General features: G+C 31.3%; 1 protein-coding gene across 1 annotated transcript in view; it reads left to right on the plus strand.

Moving 5' to 3' along the window:
* LOC132715776 (uncharacterized) overlaps positions 1-16,028 on the plus strand; it is a 43,189-nt gene that overhangs the window by 16,398 nt on the left and 10,763 nt on the right. Inside the window, exons 7-14 of the mRNA XM_060698841.1 lie at positions 241-420; positions 1,348-1,527; positions 3,428-3,610; positions 4,382-4,564; positions 5,276-5,455; positions 5,785-5,964; positions 6,466-6,651; positions 7,620-7,799. Of these exons, the coding sequence (XP_060554824.1) occupies positions 241-420; positions 1,348-1,527; positions 3,428-3,610; positions 4,382-4,564; positions 5,276-5,455; positions 5,785-5,964; positions 6,466-6,651; positions 7,620-7,799 (1,452 nt within the window). The remainder of the gene's footprint in view (positions 1-240; positions 421-1,347; positions 1,528-3,427; positions 3,611-4,381; positions 4,565-5,275; positions 5,456-5,784; positions 5,965-6,465; positions 6,652-7,619; positions 7,800-16,028) is intronic.

Consider the following 16,028-nt stretch of genomic DNA (forward strand, 5'->3'; position numbering starts at 1 on the left):
AGTTTTAACATAATTTCATTTTTCATTTGCACCGCTTAATTGCCTTGTGTGCATACGAACACATTCGTTGATATGAAATGTACTTTTACTAAGCAAGCTGCACATCTTCATAAGCGATGTACATGCAGATATTTAAACAACAATATGATCTGCCAAGAATCTAAATTCATTCCTGAAACTTTTTAGAACAGCGTTATTCTTACATTCATTACTTTCTTACATTTAATCATTCCCTTTTAGTGATCACCTGCGCATCGCCTGATGTTACATTTGGAACGAAATCACCAGCGACGTCACCAGTTAACTTTAACATAACTGTGACGTATGCTTGCGACACAGGATATGAGGTCACGAGCGGCGATACAGTTAGGGTATGCGATACTAGCAGCGATCTATCTGGGACGCTTCCAGTCTGCTCTAGTAGGTTTTTTGGTTCTTTCGTTTCCTTCCAAGAATTATGTGAATTAAAATATCTTAACGCTAAATAAACCCTTTGTTTATTAAAAATGTTTTTCTTTGTATAGATTTAGTTTTACGTTTTAAACTTTAGAGTTTAAACGATGTTTAGTCGTATATAGATATTTTAAGAATCAAATGGTAAACATTTCTGCATCATCTGAATTGTCATATCAATTCTAAGACATTTCACTTTTGAAGTTCTGTAGAGATTTGAACAGTTAGCACTCGGGGAAAAATTAATACACACTTTTAAGCTATGAAATATTTACTGGTAAGAATATCCAAGGGCGTCACTCTAAACAGTATTCTTCACATAAAAGTAATGTCAGCCTATTTAACTCGAGCACAGGTAAATTTTGACAACCAACAAAATGAAATGAATTTTTATTTTTAAAAATGTTACTAGTTAGTATTTTTTTGTCTGCCCCGAATATATTTGACAAAAAGATGTGAAATAAAATTCAAAATTCAAGCATATATTGATCTCGCCAGTTTGGTTTATATTATTGTGCTAAAAATGCTGTTCTTTGTAGGCAAACTGTAGCTAACATTGTATCTGTATCAACGCTAGCAAAATATTTGTTAATAAAATGGTTATGAAGAATATGATTATTATTGCTGTTTATTGTATATCCATATACGTATTAACTCTTCGGTAAAATATTTCATTCATTTAAGATGGTTTGGAAGCGCTTTTGACTTATTTGTTGTCAAATTTGTTTTCTTTAAACTTCTTTATCATTTCTTTTCTATAATGAAAATATCTGAGCTAAAGCAATTTAAAAAAAATGTCGAACGTGTAGAAGGTTGGAGTGATTATTTTATGTGTCAACTGTGTATATCTTTATGTATATATCTGCGAGCATTTGTGCTTTCCCTGCATTGCAGTTAAAACATGTGTCGCACCAGCAATTGCATTTGCTAATAAGTCGCCCAATACAGCAACTATTAATTACAACACAGACCTGACATATGCTTGCATCACAGGCTATAACCATACCAACGGGGATCTTACACGAACATGCCAGCATAATAGCACACTGTCGGGAGATGCGCCTACATGCACAAGTATGATTGTTTTGGTTGTATTATTGCGTAATAGATTAAACAAAACACGACAAATAGAGCTGATAAAATGTTGCCAATATAGGCAATTTTAGTTCTGGATCTTCAACCATCGCAAACTGGACAATTATACAATTTAAAAAATGAATACTTTACATACATCTATATAATCAATGATCACATGTAATGTCTGTTGCTTTGAACTTTTAATAATTATGTAACACAATTTAACATGTCTGTGATTTTCCATTTGTTTTCATGGCTTGCGAGGGATTATCCTGTCTTGCAAAAATTAACTATTTTTTCAAAAAAAAAAACCGTACGTGGTTCTTTTGATCTTTACTTGAAACGTGACATTGGACTTAAAATGGTTTAAGATAACTGTGATCGATGTTTCGAACATCAAAATAAACTACGCTTTAGATATTGGATACTAAAACTATCTCTTTTGTTTACCTTTAATTATATTTGATATTTCAGCTTGAAAGTAACACTTTGTGTGTATTGTTTATTTAATGATTTTATCATAAATGTTAGAACTGTGTTAGCGTGACATTATTCCGAATGATTAATTATTCAGATAATATTTACAGAGCATTCAGTTCTATAAAACATCACATTTTAATGAATCAAAAGCTACATTTTGCAAGTCTATGTTATACACATGTTTATAGTTATAAAATTTGTTAGAATCTTTCAACTATTTTAGATCTAAAGAACGTAAATTTACAAAACCCGCAGAAGCGCAAGCATGCGCGCGCACACACATAGTCATACATATCATTAACGTTCAATATATTTCAAAAGTAGATCTCATTTTGCTGTTAAGTATTTAAGACATAAAGGCTGTTAAATGCATAATACACAAGAGGGTCTAAAAGAAGTAAAAACATGCATCTGAATCATAGGACATTTCTGTTTTAATTCTTAATTTACAACATGGGTATTGTGTCCTTTGATGTTTATACAATAATTATGATGATTATATATAATCATAATCATAACTGATATATTCCTGGATTCCCTCGGGCGAAGTTTAGAACGAACTTTAGAAATGTCAAGATATAGTACGACTTATTTATTATTCTAAAACAATTATAATAGAAATGAAATATGCTTTTGAAACCATGGGCTTGCATTTAACAATAAACTATAGAAATGATATATTATCATAGTAAATAGTCCCTTCAACTTCAAACTGTTAAATCAATAAAACAATATCTTCCATTGAAAGTAAATTTTTACATTTTATTCAAACACATTTTTAGTTTCAACTATGACACAATATAGAGTTTTGTTAAATGTCATTTCATTAAAAATTTAAATATTTCTTTTTGAAATGGAAACAAAACAAAACAGTATGGAAACGAACATTTTAGGCCTGTAGAACGTCCATTACATTTAACTGTCAACTTGAACAATTACTATAAGAGAAAACATATTGATTAAAATCATGCATTTCTAACTAGATTAACGTTTACAAATGATAAAAAATAGCTGTTTAAATCAAGCATTTGGTATTGCAAAAGGGTTCTGGCATATTTAAACATTTAAGTATTTAATTGAATGATATTCTTTTGACGTCAGTATGATCTATTTAATCGTAATTCAATCATTTGTCCTGATCCAGTCAATGTCTCACAAGGTTATCATAACAAATACTAGTAGTAATAATTCAACATTTAGTAAACCTTTACTATTCTTGTTAATAATTTACCATTTTGATCATAAAAAAACAAAAAACAATTAAACACAAAAGTATGATCAAGTTAAATAATTACTTGTAACACATTCATTTTCTTTTCAATTTCTGTTACAAAAGAAAGAAAAATACTTAAGAAGTGATGATTATAGTTTATTTTGTATTATCAATGATAAGGTATTTACATTTTGTCTTGTTTAGTTGTGACATGCGCAGAGCCTGCTAATATTACATTTGCAACAAAGTCGCCGGTTCAGCCGAGTTATGACTACAACACACCAGTTGTGTACACATGTGACATGGGATACAAGCTGGATACCGGGGATTTAACCCGAACTTGCACGGCTGACGGAACCTGGAGCGGCACCCAACCAGCATGCACTAGTAAAATTTCTAAATAAACATGCAAGCTGCAAGAGTTGCTAAGTATCTGATATTTGATATAGATATAGTCAAATAGTTTTGGTTATATTTAGATGTTATGAGCCTAAGGCGGTGCAGTACTTTTTTAATAATACATTTTTAAAATGGCAACATTAGATGAGAAAATATATAATGCGTGCTCAGGTAACATTGTTATGCTGGTATATGCTTATATGTTCCAACTGTTCAAAATGCCTTTGCAGCAGCAAACAATTGTTTTCAAGGACGCATCATTTTAACATGCAATGAGACCATTAGAGACATATTGCAAATTATTAAAGCAGCATGTCTTTTTTCTGTTTTATGAATATCAGATAGTGAGCAAATAACCTTACTTACGATAAGCAAATAAATTGATTTGAGATAGTCTTACTAATTATTACAAACTATTAAACATATAGCAACAAAGTAAAAGCAAGTTAAAATAGTAAACTAATCTATTGTGAATAACATAGATGGATGTAATTTTTACTTCTATACATTTCTTATTACGTCTGATATTTTGGGAAGAAGTCATCTAGAGGCATATTGCATGTTGCTTAAAATATAAATCATTTATACATGACATGGATTAAAACGCATTAAGCAAGTAATGCTTATGACATACGAATTTTTATCATACTTTGGTTTAGAGCGGCGAAACGTTTGATTCATAGAGATCATGGTAAAATGTTACTTTTTATTTGCTATTTACAGAACTTATTTGTTTATCTAAAATTTTCTATATTTCAGTTGTGACATGCGCAGCTCCTCCAACAGTGAGTCATTCATCGCTTACTCCAATCGCAGACCCGTACACATATAATACTACATTAGACTATACCTGCGATATTGGCTATGAACAGACTAGTGGAACGCTGCAAAGAACTTGCCAAGCTACTGGATTTTTAAGTGGATCTGCACCAGTCTGCACCAGTAATGTTAATTAATACCACTTATATTATTTTCATGACCAATGTGTCATCTTGGAAGTTATCAATTAACATTATAATTATATAATCAGTATATTTAAGCCACTCCAACCAGTCAGAGAAGCAAACATACCAATAGGTTGAATTATACAATATGTAGGGGTAAATCAGTTTGTTCTTCATTTTTGTTTTAACCATTGTGTCAGTAACCCGTTTGGAGCATGTAACAAGTACATTTCTTCTAGTAAATAACCCAAATAAGTAAAAATAAATGCTGGCTGTGTATATATAATACTGATATAACACGTACTAGTTTGAAACCTATACCCGCACATACATATAAGTTTTAACTTATTATCTTAAAGGAATACTACGCTCAAAAGGGCAACATGTTAAAATTAGTTGAATATGCAAAAGAGAAAAAAAGAAGAATATTGATGTACACCATATCGTTAAAGACTGCTTTGCGGATTGCTATTCATTAATATATAATCAATCCAAACAAAGATTCGATAAATATTTCTAAATTATCAATCATGCGTATGACTAACCTCACTGCTTCATTTTGTCATTGTTTTTCAAATGTTCTCAATATGTACCGACAAAATGTATGTAATTTTCGGCACAATTGTTTTAAGCACACATATAAACGTATTTTTTTCATAATAACAGAGAAAGCACACTGCAAGTTTACATTTGTTATTTTTTCCTCCAGTTAAAACTTGTGCAAAAGAAGTTGTTGCAAATGGCGCAGCTGTTCCCGACACACCGACATATGATTTTAACACGTCAGTTATATACAGTTGTAACTTAAGTTTTAACCAAACGGATGGAGATTTGGTAAGAACATGTAATGCTTCAGCTATGTGGACTGGAACACTACCAGTTTGTACAGGTAAATCTTAAAAGATAACCTCTTTCATAACAAACCATTTTATCAAAGAGGTGCAATTTATTTTATTAAAATTCAGATTCTAAAGGAAAGCTTTCTTAGTGTGTTCATATTATAATTATTAGTTGATTGCAGAAATCAATAACAAATGAATCACACCTTAGAAATCGTTTCATTTTGTTACATTTTTGATACCTTTTGCTATATATATTCTGTGTAGTTTTCATTCAAACGTGGTATGCATCAATGTATTGATACAATACTTGGTCTTTAAAATGTTAGATATGCACTATAATGATAATTGGGTGGCTTAAATTTGAAATTGTTTACAGTGGCTGCGTGTATACCAGAAAATACTTCTTTTGGAAGTTATAATCCGCCAGATGTCATAACGCAGTTTGGGGATACAATAACTTACATATGTGACATTGGGTACTATATTAGTGCTGGAGACGCTACCAGAACATGTCAAACAGATGGCTCATGGACAAATACTCTACCTATATGCTCGCGTAAGTCTGTTTTAAATACAAAACTTATATGAAACAATAATAGACACCTTTATCAAGATTGCAATGATACTATATACATTATTTGATATCAAATTTTGAACGCTTATTTTTCACGACTTATTATGCCAATTGTACGCCCCACACATTGGCGCTATGACGTACATAGATATTTTTTGAAGTAAGTAAGTTGGTTTCATTGTAATACGACAGTTATACAGGTATGCCTGTTATATGGTGACTGGATGCTACATTCAAACAGTACTAAGAGTGAAATTATCAATTCAAATAAAATAGCTATAACGGAACGTGATATCTATTTCCTATGATACATTGTTATACTTGTTGATAAAAAATAATTAAAAAATACATTGTAGGAACCTTAATTATATATTTATATACTTTGATTGTACATGTATTTTATTTCAAGCGACACTAGAAGTGTAACAATGTTTATGTTATCAATTTAACAGAAACATATGCATAATAATATATATATTACAGTTGTACGGTGCGACCTGCCAGCGACAGTGATGTTCTCCACATATTCTCAGTCACCTGCTGTAAAGTTTGATTACAACACAGACATTACTTATAGCTGTAACCTGTCGTACAATCATACTGCTGGTAACCTCACACGTACATGTAAAGAAGACTTTAACTGGACGGGCGACGCCCCAACTTGTACAAGTAAACATCTTCTTATTATCTAATATAATGATCGCTAGTATACAGACGCTCATCGTAAACACATATGCAAATTCTAGGGCATAATGTTGGGACCATGTTTTTCTTAAGTATCATGCAAAGATTTAGTCAGTATTTGTATTTGTAATCGAGCCCTTAGACTTGTAGTTTAGAGTTTGATACTTTCTCGACACAAAAATGTGCTAAACGTGACATAGGATAAATGTTTGGTGTTACATGATTGATTGCTTGATTAACTAAAGTTTTTTTTATGGGAATAGTTTATCATACCAGAAAACATTTGGAAAGAAAGGCAATTAAAATTACGTTGTAGTCAAGTGATTTATAACTGTTAATGGTTACGATAAAATATGTTATCAAAACATAATTATGTAATCTAATTATTTTCTTGTTTCATATTCCCTGTCCAAAATGACTTTATTTTCGAGGTTTAATTTAAAGGGTATAAAGCTATATCTTATGAAGTACTTTTATAAGATTTATAAACGGTCACATGTTGTTTCTACGATCTTATAGTCGATTCTCGAAAGGGCAGCTTGCAGTTTCAGCCTGCTATATTTTCCACTTTTTACCGCTTTGGGGGATTCTGTCCTTTTCTATTATAACACTGAATGTCTCATTTATCAATGAGTTGCTTTCGTAAACGGAATAAAATGTTTTACAAAAAAATATTAGGCTGTTTTTAACTAGGTATTTAACCGTATAGCAATTATTTCTAACATGCAACATTGGCTCTTAAGGAAATATACAAACATATGCCTGGTATTTTTGACTTGTTCTTTCTTTTCAAAATTCAAACATTACAAGAAGCAGCTGTATTAAAGCTTGATACACTTTTCAATTGTGTACTATACAAGTATATAGTAATGTTAGATTAGCAAGTTGACCGTTAAAATGATCCTATATTACCGTATTCATTATATATGTTTAAATTATGATATTATTTACAGTTGCTGCTTGTATACAAGACGATTCAACTTACATGGCAACAACTCCTAACAAAATTCTTCACGAATTCGGTGACATTGTAGTATATGACTGCATTTTAGGATATAACTACAGCTCTGGTGACACGAATCGCACGTGCATAAATAATGGTAGTTGGACTGGAGAAAAACCAGAGTGTGTCAGTAAGTAATGATACATACATGTATAATAGAAGACACATATAACATAATATGTTAAAATATCATTTAGATTATTTAAAGATTTGATTTTCTTTAATCAATCACTAACAAATTATTATTGCCAAAGATACGTCAATGAAGTTTAATTTGATATAGGCATTAAAAATGAAATGTTGTGTTTTTTTTACATTTAATCTAAATAGCATGTATATATAAATTAAGGGGAAAACTATATGTGCCGTTGAATATTATATAGAATGGTCATAACATCTTGTTTGATATATAAGTTAGCGAAACTTCATACTTTAATCATAACGAGAAAGTCATGCACCAATGCTTTAATCAAATATCATCATTTTGCTGATGGTTGGCTTAAAAAGCTGCGGCGCTGCATGAAGAAGCCTTATATAGTCAGCACATACTATAGCTTCCCATATTTCATATACATGCATATATATGTTTACATATATTCATAAGTATGCTATTTATTATTAAATTTATTAAATATAAGTTGATGCTTTCTTTTATTTTTTTTGTCAGGCTTTATAATTGTCGTCTGCTTAAACAACTCTGCATATCATTTGAAGCAAAAAACGTGATTGAATGTATTAATTTTTGCTGTAAAATATCTTTCTCGGGTAGGGATGGAGGGCAAAACGTAATTATTTTTTGCAAAAAGGTTAACTTTGTACGACTTTTAATTAAACGTTTGAAAACTTGCTTAACCGACAGTTATAAAGTCTTTGAAACCTTATTTTAATACACATATTTTGCTGAAAGAAATTTTTTTATCATTTTTCGGCCGCACAACAAATGCTTTATGTACTTCGTATGAATATGTTTTATTTCAGTTTTTTCCATTTAAACGTTCTTACACCCGTAGAATGAATATATATTTTCAATTAAAATGGATGCCATATTAAGTCTAAAACATATATTTTTATTGCAATATTATAATATAATATTTTGATTTAATAGGTGATAAGTTTTGCTCTACTTGAAAGTTGCTGAATAATTTGTGATTTTTTTTTCAACAAAAGTTGCCTTATAACTGATTATTTGCAATACATTTATCATGCCAATCTTTAAATGATTGAAGTTGTTACCTGTCCTACTGCTATACCTGCGCATGCGTCAATTACACCAAATGTGGCTGAAATTAATTACAACACGTCCCTCTCGTATTCGTGTGACCTCGGTTACAATCGAACTGATGGTGATGCGACCAGACGATGTACAGAACTTTCAACTTTTGATGGGACGGAGGCTAATTGCACATGTACGTTAAATTCAGACAAATTAATTGATGGATTAGCTTATTTAACAAACACTTTAATTAAAATATAAAATTTTCTATTTCAATGACATATGTACCATGGAATATGTGTGTTACTGCATTCAAACATAAATAACAATTTTTTAAGAACTTATTTCAATAGTACCGAGGAATCTTAGCTCTCAGGTATAAAACATGTATTTTCGCAATCATAAATGGACGAAATAAAGAAATATTTCACACCAATAACGGGCGGGTCTCGTTATCTTTTGCGGTGGTTAGTGTTTATCTTTAAACGAAATATATACTAAACTCACGATAGGGTCATGTATATTCTTCAGCAAAAGTGGAAAAATGAAATAAAATAAATTGAACTATTTAAATGAATTAATGAAAATTTCATTGTTTCTTACTGTTAAACTTTGCTCTATAGATCATTTCCTTTTTACTATGAATTATAAATGCCCTTTCCAAAAATATACAATTTGTCGAATGAATTCTTTGTTTCAGTGGTTACGTGTGATCCACCTGCCAATATAACTGACAGCACATATCACCCCGTGTTGGCAAAATATGATTATAACACAACGGTGAACTTTACTTGCAACTTCGGATACTTCCTTTTTAGTGGCAATAATATTCAAAGATGTGACGAAAATGCTAACTGGGTTAACACCAAACCTGTTTGTAAAAGTAAGCATTTTGGTTGTTTTCAGATATAATTCCAATTCATTCAATTAAAAAATGTTATATGATACAAGTTCTGACTATCGTTTTAGAAATACATTGATGTATACGTATATAGTATAATATTATTTCAATGATCTTTAAAGTATATTTAGAAGTTAAACTATAAGGTTTGAATAAATGTATTAATAATTTTTTATACACGACCGTCAGCTATATACTGAGAAGTTAAATTTTTAGTATATGCTGGAAATTGGCTAGAAACATTATTTGCCCATACTCTTAAATCTAAAAAGAAATAATATATTAACTTGACGGTTATCATAAAAAGATACCCTGGAGTGGGTTATTTTGTCTTATGTTGTACTAACAAAAGCTTGAACAGTGTTTATTTAAGCATTTAATAACATCGTCTTCTCGGCATTCAAAACGTATAAATATCTTTTTTGTAAGTAATGGAGTGCTCCAAACCTACCGAAGCCCATGCTACTGTGTCTCCTGATCAAACATTGTACAACTTTAACACCTCGGTTACGTCAACGTGCGTGATTGGCTATAATCTGACAGACGGTGATGCTACACGAACGTGTGACCATACAGGCAATTGGGGAGGTACCCCGCCAAACTGCACAAGTAAGCATGATTCGTCCTATGACGTAAACGAATACCTGAATATGTTGATACAGTCACATTTTTTATCTATACTATCTCGTTCTTCCCCTGTTCTATGACATTTCTTTATGGTAGATTTTCTTTAAAAGGCCTTTGCTTCATTTTGTGAAGTATAATATAGAAACATATCTTATAATATCGAATCTTGCCTTTTATTATTTTAAATTGCAAATTCTTATAACTGTACACTTTCACATTATGCAGTTTTGTAAAATGTATGTAACATTTGATGTGATACTATATTGTATATCATATTTTCAGTTGTGGAATGTGACGCACCACCACCTGTGAATCATTCTTCTCTGAATCCGGTAAAAAGCATTTATGTTTACGCAGACATTCTGTCATACACTTGCGACCTTGGGTACGAACTGACAAGCGGAAATGACTCAAGAACATGCACTGAACTCGGAGAATGGACTGGAACAGCTCCTGAATGTACAAGTATGTAAATCTATTGATTAGCTATCTCAATTAGGTTATTTTATAAATTAAACAAAAACACAAAATTACACTTTTACTTCAAACAATGATTAAAATGTTTGCGCGATGCGAGATAAAATGCAGTAATGACCTATCATTTTCATTAAATGTTTACAAAACAGTAGTAACATACACTTATTTTGTGTGTCACTCTTTACTTGCAATACTTTACTTACAAGACTTAAAGCTTTAAACATTTTCCCATTGCTCAGTATATTGAACATTTCCCTTATTTTTTCAGTTATTCACTGTCCAATCCCACCAGATGGTGTTCGTAATACATATAGTCCTGCATTATTAGATTATGTGTGGAATGACACGGTGACATACACGTGTGATATAGGCTACAATCATAGCTCTGGTGACCTCGAATCATTCTGTTTACACACTAAAACATGGTCTGCAATAACGCCAGTATGTGTTGGTAAGCAAATATACAAAATACAACCTTAATATAAAGAATATATTTCACACACTTCTGAATCTTGCAAAAATTATTACGATCCCTACAACAATGAATATTCATTGTCTTTAGACTGATCACTAGTTTTAAACATTGTATTATTTCGTCCATCTGAGGATCATATACAAAACTTCTGAGTAGATGAACAATTAATACAAAACTAGAAGCTTGCAAATCAATTTACTTTATAAGTATACAAAGTAAAGAATGATATTTGTTTTTATATTTAATTTAAGTTGTCACATGTGATAAAATAGATGTACCGCATATGACGTTTAGTCCGCCCACCTCCGACACCCACGACTTTAACACTACAATAGAGTATACATGTGATATCGGGTATAATCATAGCTACGGTGACTTGTTTAGAACGTGTAACTATACCGGCGAGTGGACAGGAGCGCTACCAAACTGCACAAGTTTGTATAAAATATTCACACACATAATCAAACCAACCAACTATTATACTGTATATATATTGTATTATGATATTGATCAAGGCAGGATTAGGTTTGAAAAGTAAGCTCTCTTTAAAATGCTATAGGAATCATGTTGTTATTCTGGTTTCTTTTACTCTCACAGATATCATCAAACATGTATTTAATATACTAGTAAATATCAGCATGCGCATCTTACATACATTGTGTTGTGAATTGTCCCTCCTTTTTGTATTTTCTGATCGCAAGATCAGTAAATACATATCTAACATCCACGGTCTAACACAAAATTTCCTCACAGACCTAACAACGCAAAGTAGTTCTCACTCAAAACTGCTTAAAAACCAGAAATTTAAAAGAAAGAATAAATTTTAATGTAGGCAGTGAACGAATTACAGTGCATTAAAAGTTTACATTAGTCAATAGAAATATGAGGTTACAATCACAAATTTCGCGGATGAATATCTTTTTTACCCAATAAAAAATGTTCGACTATTTCCGTAAAAGCTTAATCAATGAAAATGCTATTTTTAGCTATGTCCATTACCGAATACTACAGAGCGATATACACAAATAAATCTGACTGTCGAGTAATGGAATATATACATGTCGGACAGTTTTGACGAGAAGATTTTCGCTAAATTATTTTCATCAGTGTTTAACAACAGGTTTATACAAGTAAAGAATGATATTTGAATTTTTTTATATTTTATTTAAGTTGTCACATGTGATAAAATAGATGTACCGCATATGACGTTTAGTCCGCCCACCTCCGACACCCACGACTTTAACACTACAATAGAGTATACATGTGATATCGGGTATAATCATAGCTACGGTGACTTGTTTAGAACGTGTAACTATACCGGCGAGTGGACAGGAGCGCTACCAAACTGCACAAGTTTGTATAAAATATTCACACACATAATCAAACCAACCAACTATTATACTGTATATATATCGTATTATAATATTGATCAAGGCAGGGTTAGGTTTGAAAAGTAAGCTCTCTTTAAAATGCTAAAGGAATCATGTTGTTATTCTGTTTTCTTTTACTCTGACAGATATCATCAAACATGTATTTAATATACTAGTAAATATCAGCATGCGCATCTTACATACATTGTGTTGTGAATTGTCCCTCCTTTTTATTCTTTATCGCTATGTCACTTAAATGTTAACTTTCACAAGATGTAACATTTTGTACAATTTATACTATTTTAAAACATTTTGATGTGATACAATTTAATATGTTTCTTTTCAGTTGTGGAATGTGACGTCCCGCCACCTGTAAACGAATCTTCGCTGGATCTGATAAAAAGCATTTATGTTTACTTAGACAAGCTGACATACACTTGCAACCTTGGCTACGAACTGACAAGCGGTAATGACACAAGAACATGCACTGAACTCGGAGAATGGACTGGAACAGCTCCGGAATGTACAAGTATGTAATATAAAATGGATCGATGTCAATATTAGATTGTTTTTATATTCCATAAATAAAACACATACTTAAGCCGCACTTTAATGTTTGCACGATGAAAGACTTAATGTCATTTGCACCATTCATTTTCCCTTATATGTATATATCAGTAAGTTGTGTGCTACACTGTGTCACTCTTATTTAGACAAATTAATGCAATTCTAACATAGTTAATTATTGCTCCATCCTTTATTTTATTGAACCGTTCTCTTATTTTTTATTGTATCTATTTTCAGTTATTCACTGTCCAATCCCACCAGATGGCGTTCGTAATACATATAGTCCTGCATTATTAGATTATGTGTGGAATGACACGGTGACATACACGTGTGATATAGGCTACAATCATAGCTCTGGTGACCTTGAATCATACTGTCTACACACTAAAACATGGTCTGCAATAACGCCAGTATGTGTTGGTAAGCAAATATGCAAAAAATTAATCATAATATAAAGAATACATGGTATACAATACTTAATATTTCATAAGTCCTGCCGATCCTTTACATCTTCATAGCATTTACTATCTTTAAATGTCTATTTGAACATGATTTATTACAGTCAAGTATAGCGACGAGACAGAAATACCATTGCCAAGTAGGTCTTTCTCTGTATAAAAAACATCGAAAGTGTAAGGCATAAAACATTTTCTGTAGAGAAAACCGTACATAACATTTGAACGTAAAAGTGAAGTTCGATATACTATATTTGTTTCATGGCACCATGAACATCAATGAGAATTTGATCAGGTATAGAATTTTGATCTAATTTTCTTTCCTCTTTGTGAATTACATTCTATATTTAGAACAACGATTTCTTTTTATTTTGGTGGGTACATGTAAATGATCGATTTTTTTCTTATTGTAAACCCGTAAAGTGAGAGTTAATCAGAAATATGGTGCATGTCCATAACGACAAACACAGAAAACATTGCAGAAATTGAATGTGATGCGCCAAAGTCTGTTAGCCGTCAAATAATTAGGATTGCAGAATTACATTAACTCACTGTATGGACCTGCTCTTTCCTGTAACAATACTTACAAATTAATTATTTTCAAGCGTTTGAGATAATGAATTTTCATTCCATTGAAATAGATTTTAAAATCTATCAATTAGCATGTGACTATAATCCTTATCATGTGAAGACGGTTAGCAAAACTTTGGCATGCCACGTTTAGATAAAGCAATACTTTAATGTGTATGTGTTCATACAACCAACATATTTCTAATTGGCTCTCGCATGTAAATTTCTTTTTAAAAATGTTCTGTCAGTTTTATTGTACTATTAAAAATATCCGAGGTTTCGAACCGTGAAATAAGATTCATTAAAGGAAGAGAAATATAAATTGAAATTTTATGTCTCATCAAAATTTTCATTTCTGCTTAACATACGATCCAATAGTAATATTATGTCGAACTCGACTGTTTTGCAGAAAGATCATGCCCTTTGACTACATCTCGGGTTTCCTCTACAGAAAATGTTTCCGGCAGTACGTCTTTGATCATTTGTTGTTGATAAAAAACGTCTGTGTACCTCAAAACCATCATAATTTTACAAAACAGTCTATATGTGCAAAACTATCACTGAATTTGTCTGAGTAGTTTAGAAATAAGTTCAAAACGAGGCACTGTATTTAAAATATGCTGTGCAATATAATTGATTTATCTTACATGTTTTAAAACAAATGACAAAGATTTGTTTTATATTTTATTTCTAGTTGTAACCTGTGACAAGATTGATGTACAGTACATGACATTTAGTCCGCCTACCTCCGACACCCACGACTTTAACACTACAATAGAGTACACATGTGTGGTAGGCTATAATCATAGCTACGGGGACTTGTTTAGAACTTGTAACTATACCGGCGAGTGGACAGGAACGCTACCAAACTGCACAAGTTTGTATAAAACATTCACGCGCATACAAATACACACTATCACAACACATATACATGTAGAGTAATTGTGCATTTCAGCACTTCATATGACTTTTTTGTTTTTGTTTCCAGGCATAGCAGGCATCTAGAGGGAAAATTATCACATGAAAGCTAGGATATATGTTTCAATGATTTGTAAAAGCTCTTTTTTCATATATTATTTTATAGATATATATATATATATATATATATATATATATATATATATATATATATATATATATATATATATATATATATATATATATATATGCAGTTAGATTTAGTACTTAGAATCTGTTCATATCAGACTAAAAGTACTTGTATTCATTTTGCAGACTAAAAGTACTTGTATTCATTTTGTTTTTGGCAATAATTTCATTTGCTTTTCATGTCTGTATTTCTCCTCGGAATGTTTTAAGTAGCATTACAAGGCTTCATAATCACATAAGGTTTCCAGTTTATATTCATTCTGCATGTAGTTAAACACGGTCCAACACATGTGTTTTATCATGTGCTGTTAGCAATCATTATACTGTTCAATCTGGTAGTGTATACTATCGATTGAATTTTTCGCTTATAGATATAGCACCAAATATAAATTGTTTATTATAATATACTCATTTTTTAGGCGGATTAGCTTCAGGCAGCGAGCGCTGTGACTACCTTATAACGGAAGCCATGCAGCTTTCAATATGCGCAACCAATACAGTAATTGTATGCGCATAATATAATAACAAGTCTTACTTGTTCGTTTACTTTGGATTATGGTCACTCAGATACCAATACGCAAAAATATTGATATTGAC

This window comes from Ruditapes philippinarum, unplaced genomic scaffold (genome assembly GCF_026571515.1).
Source record: "Ruditapes philippinarum isolate M1 unplaced genomic scaffold, ASM2657151v2 ctg947_1_1_1_1, whole genome shotgun sequence".
NCBI lineage: Eukaryota > Metazoa > Mollusca > Bivalvia > Venerida > Veneridae > Ruditapes > Ruditapes philippinarum.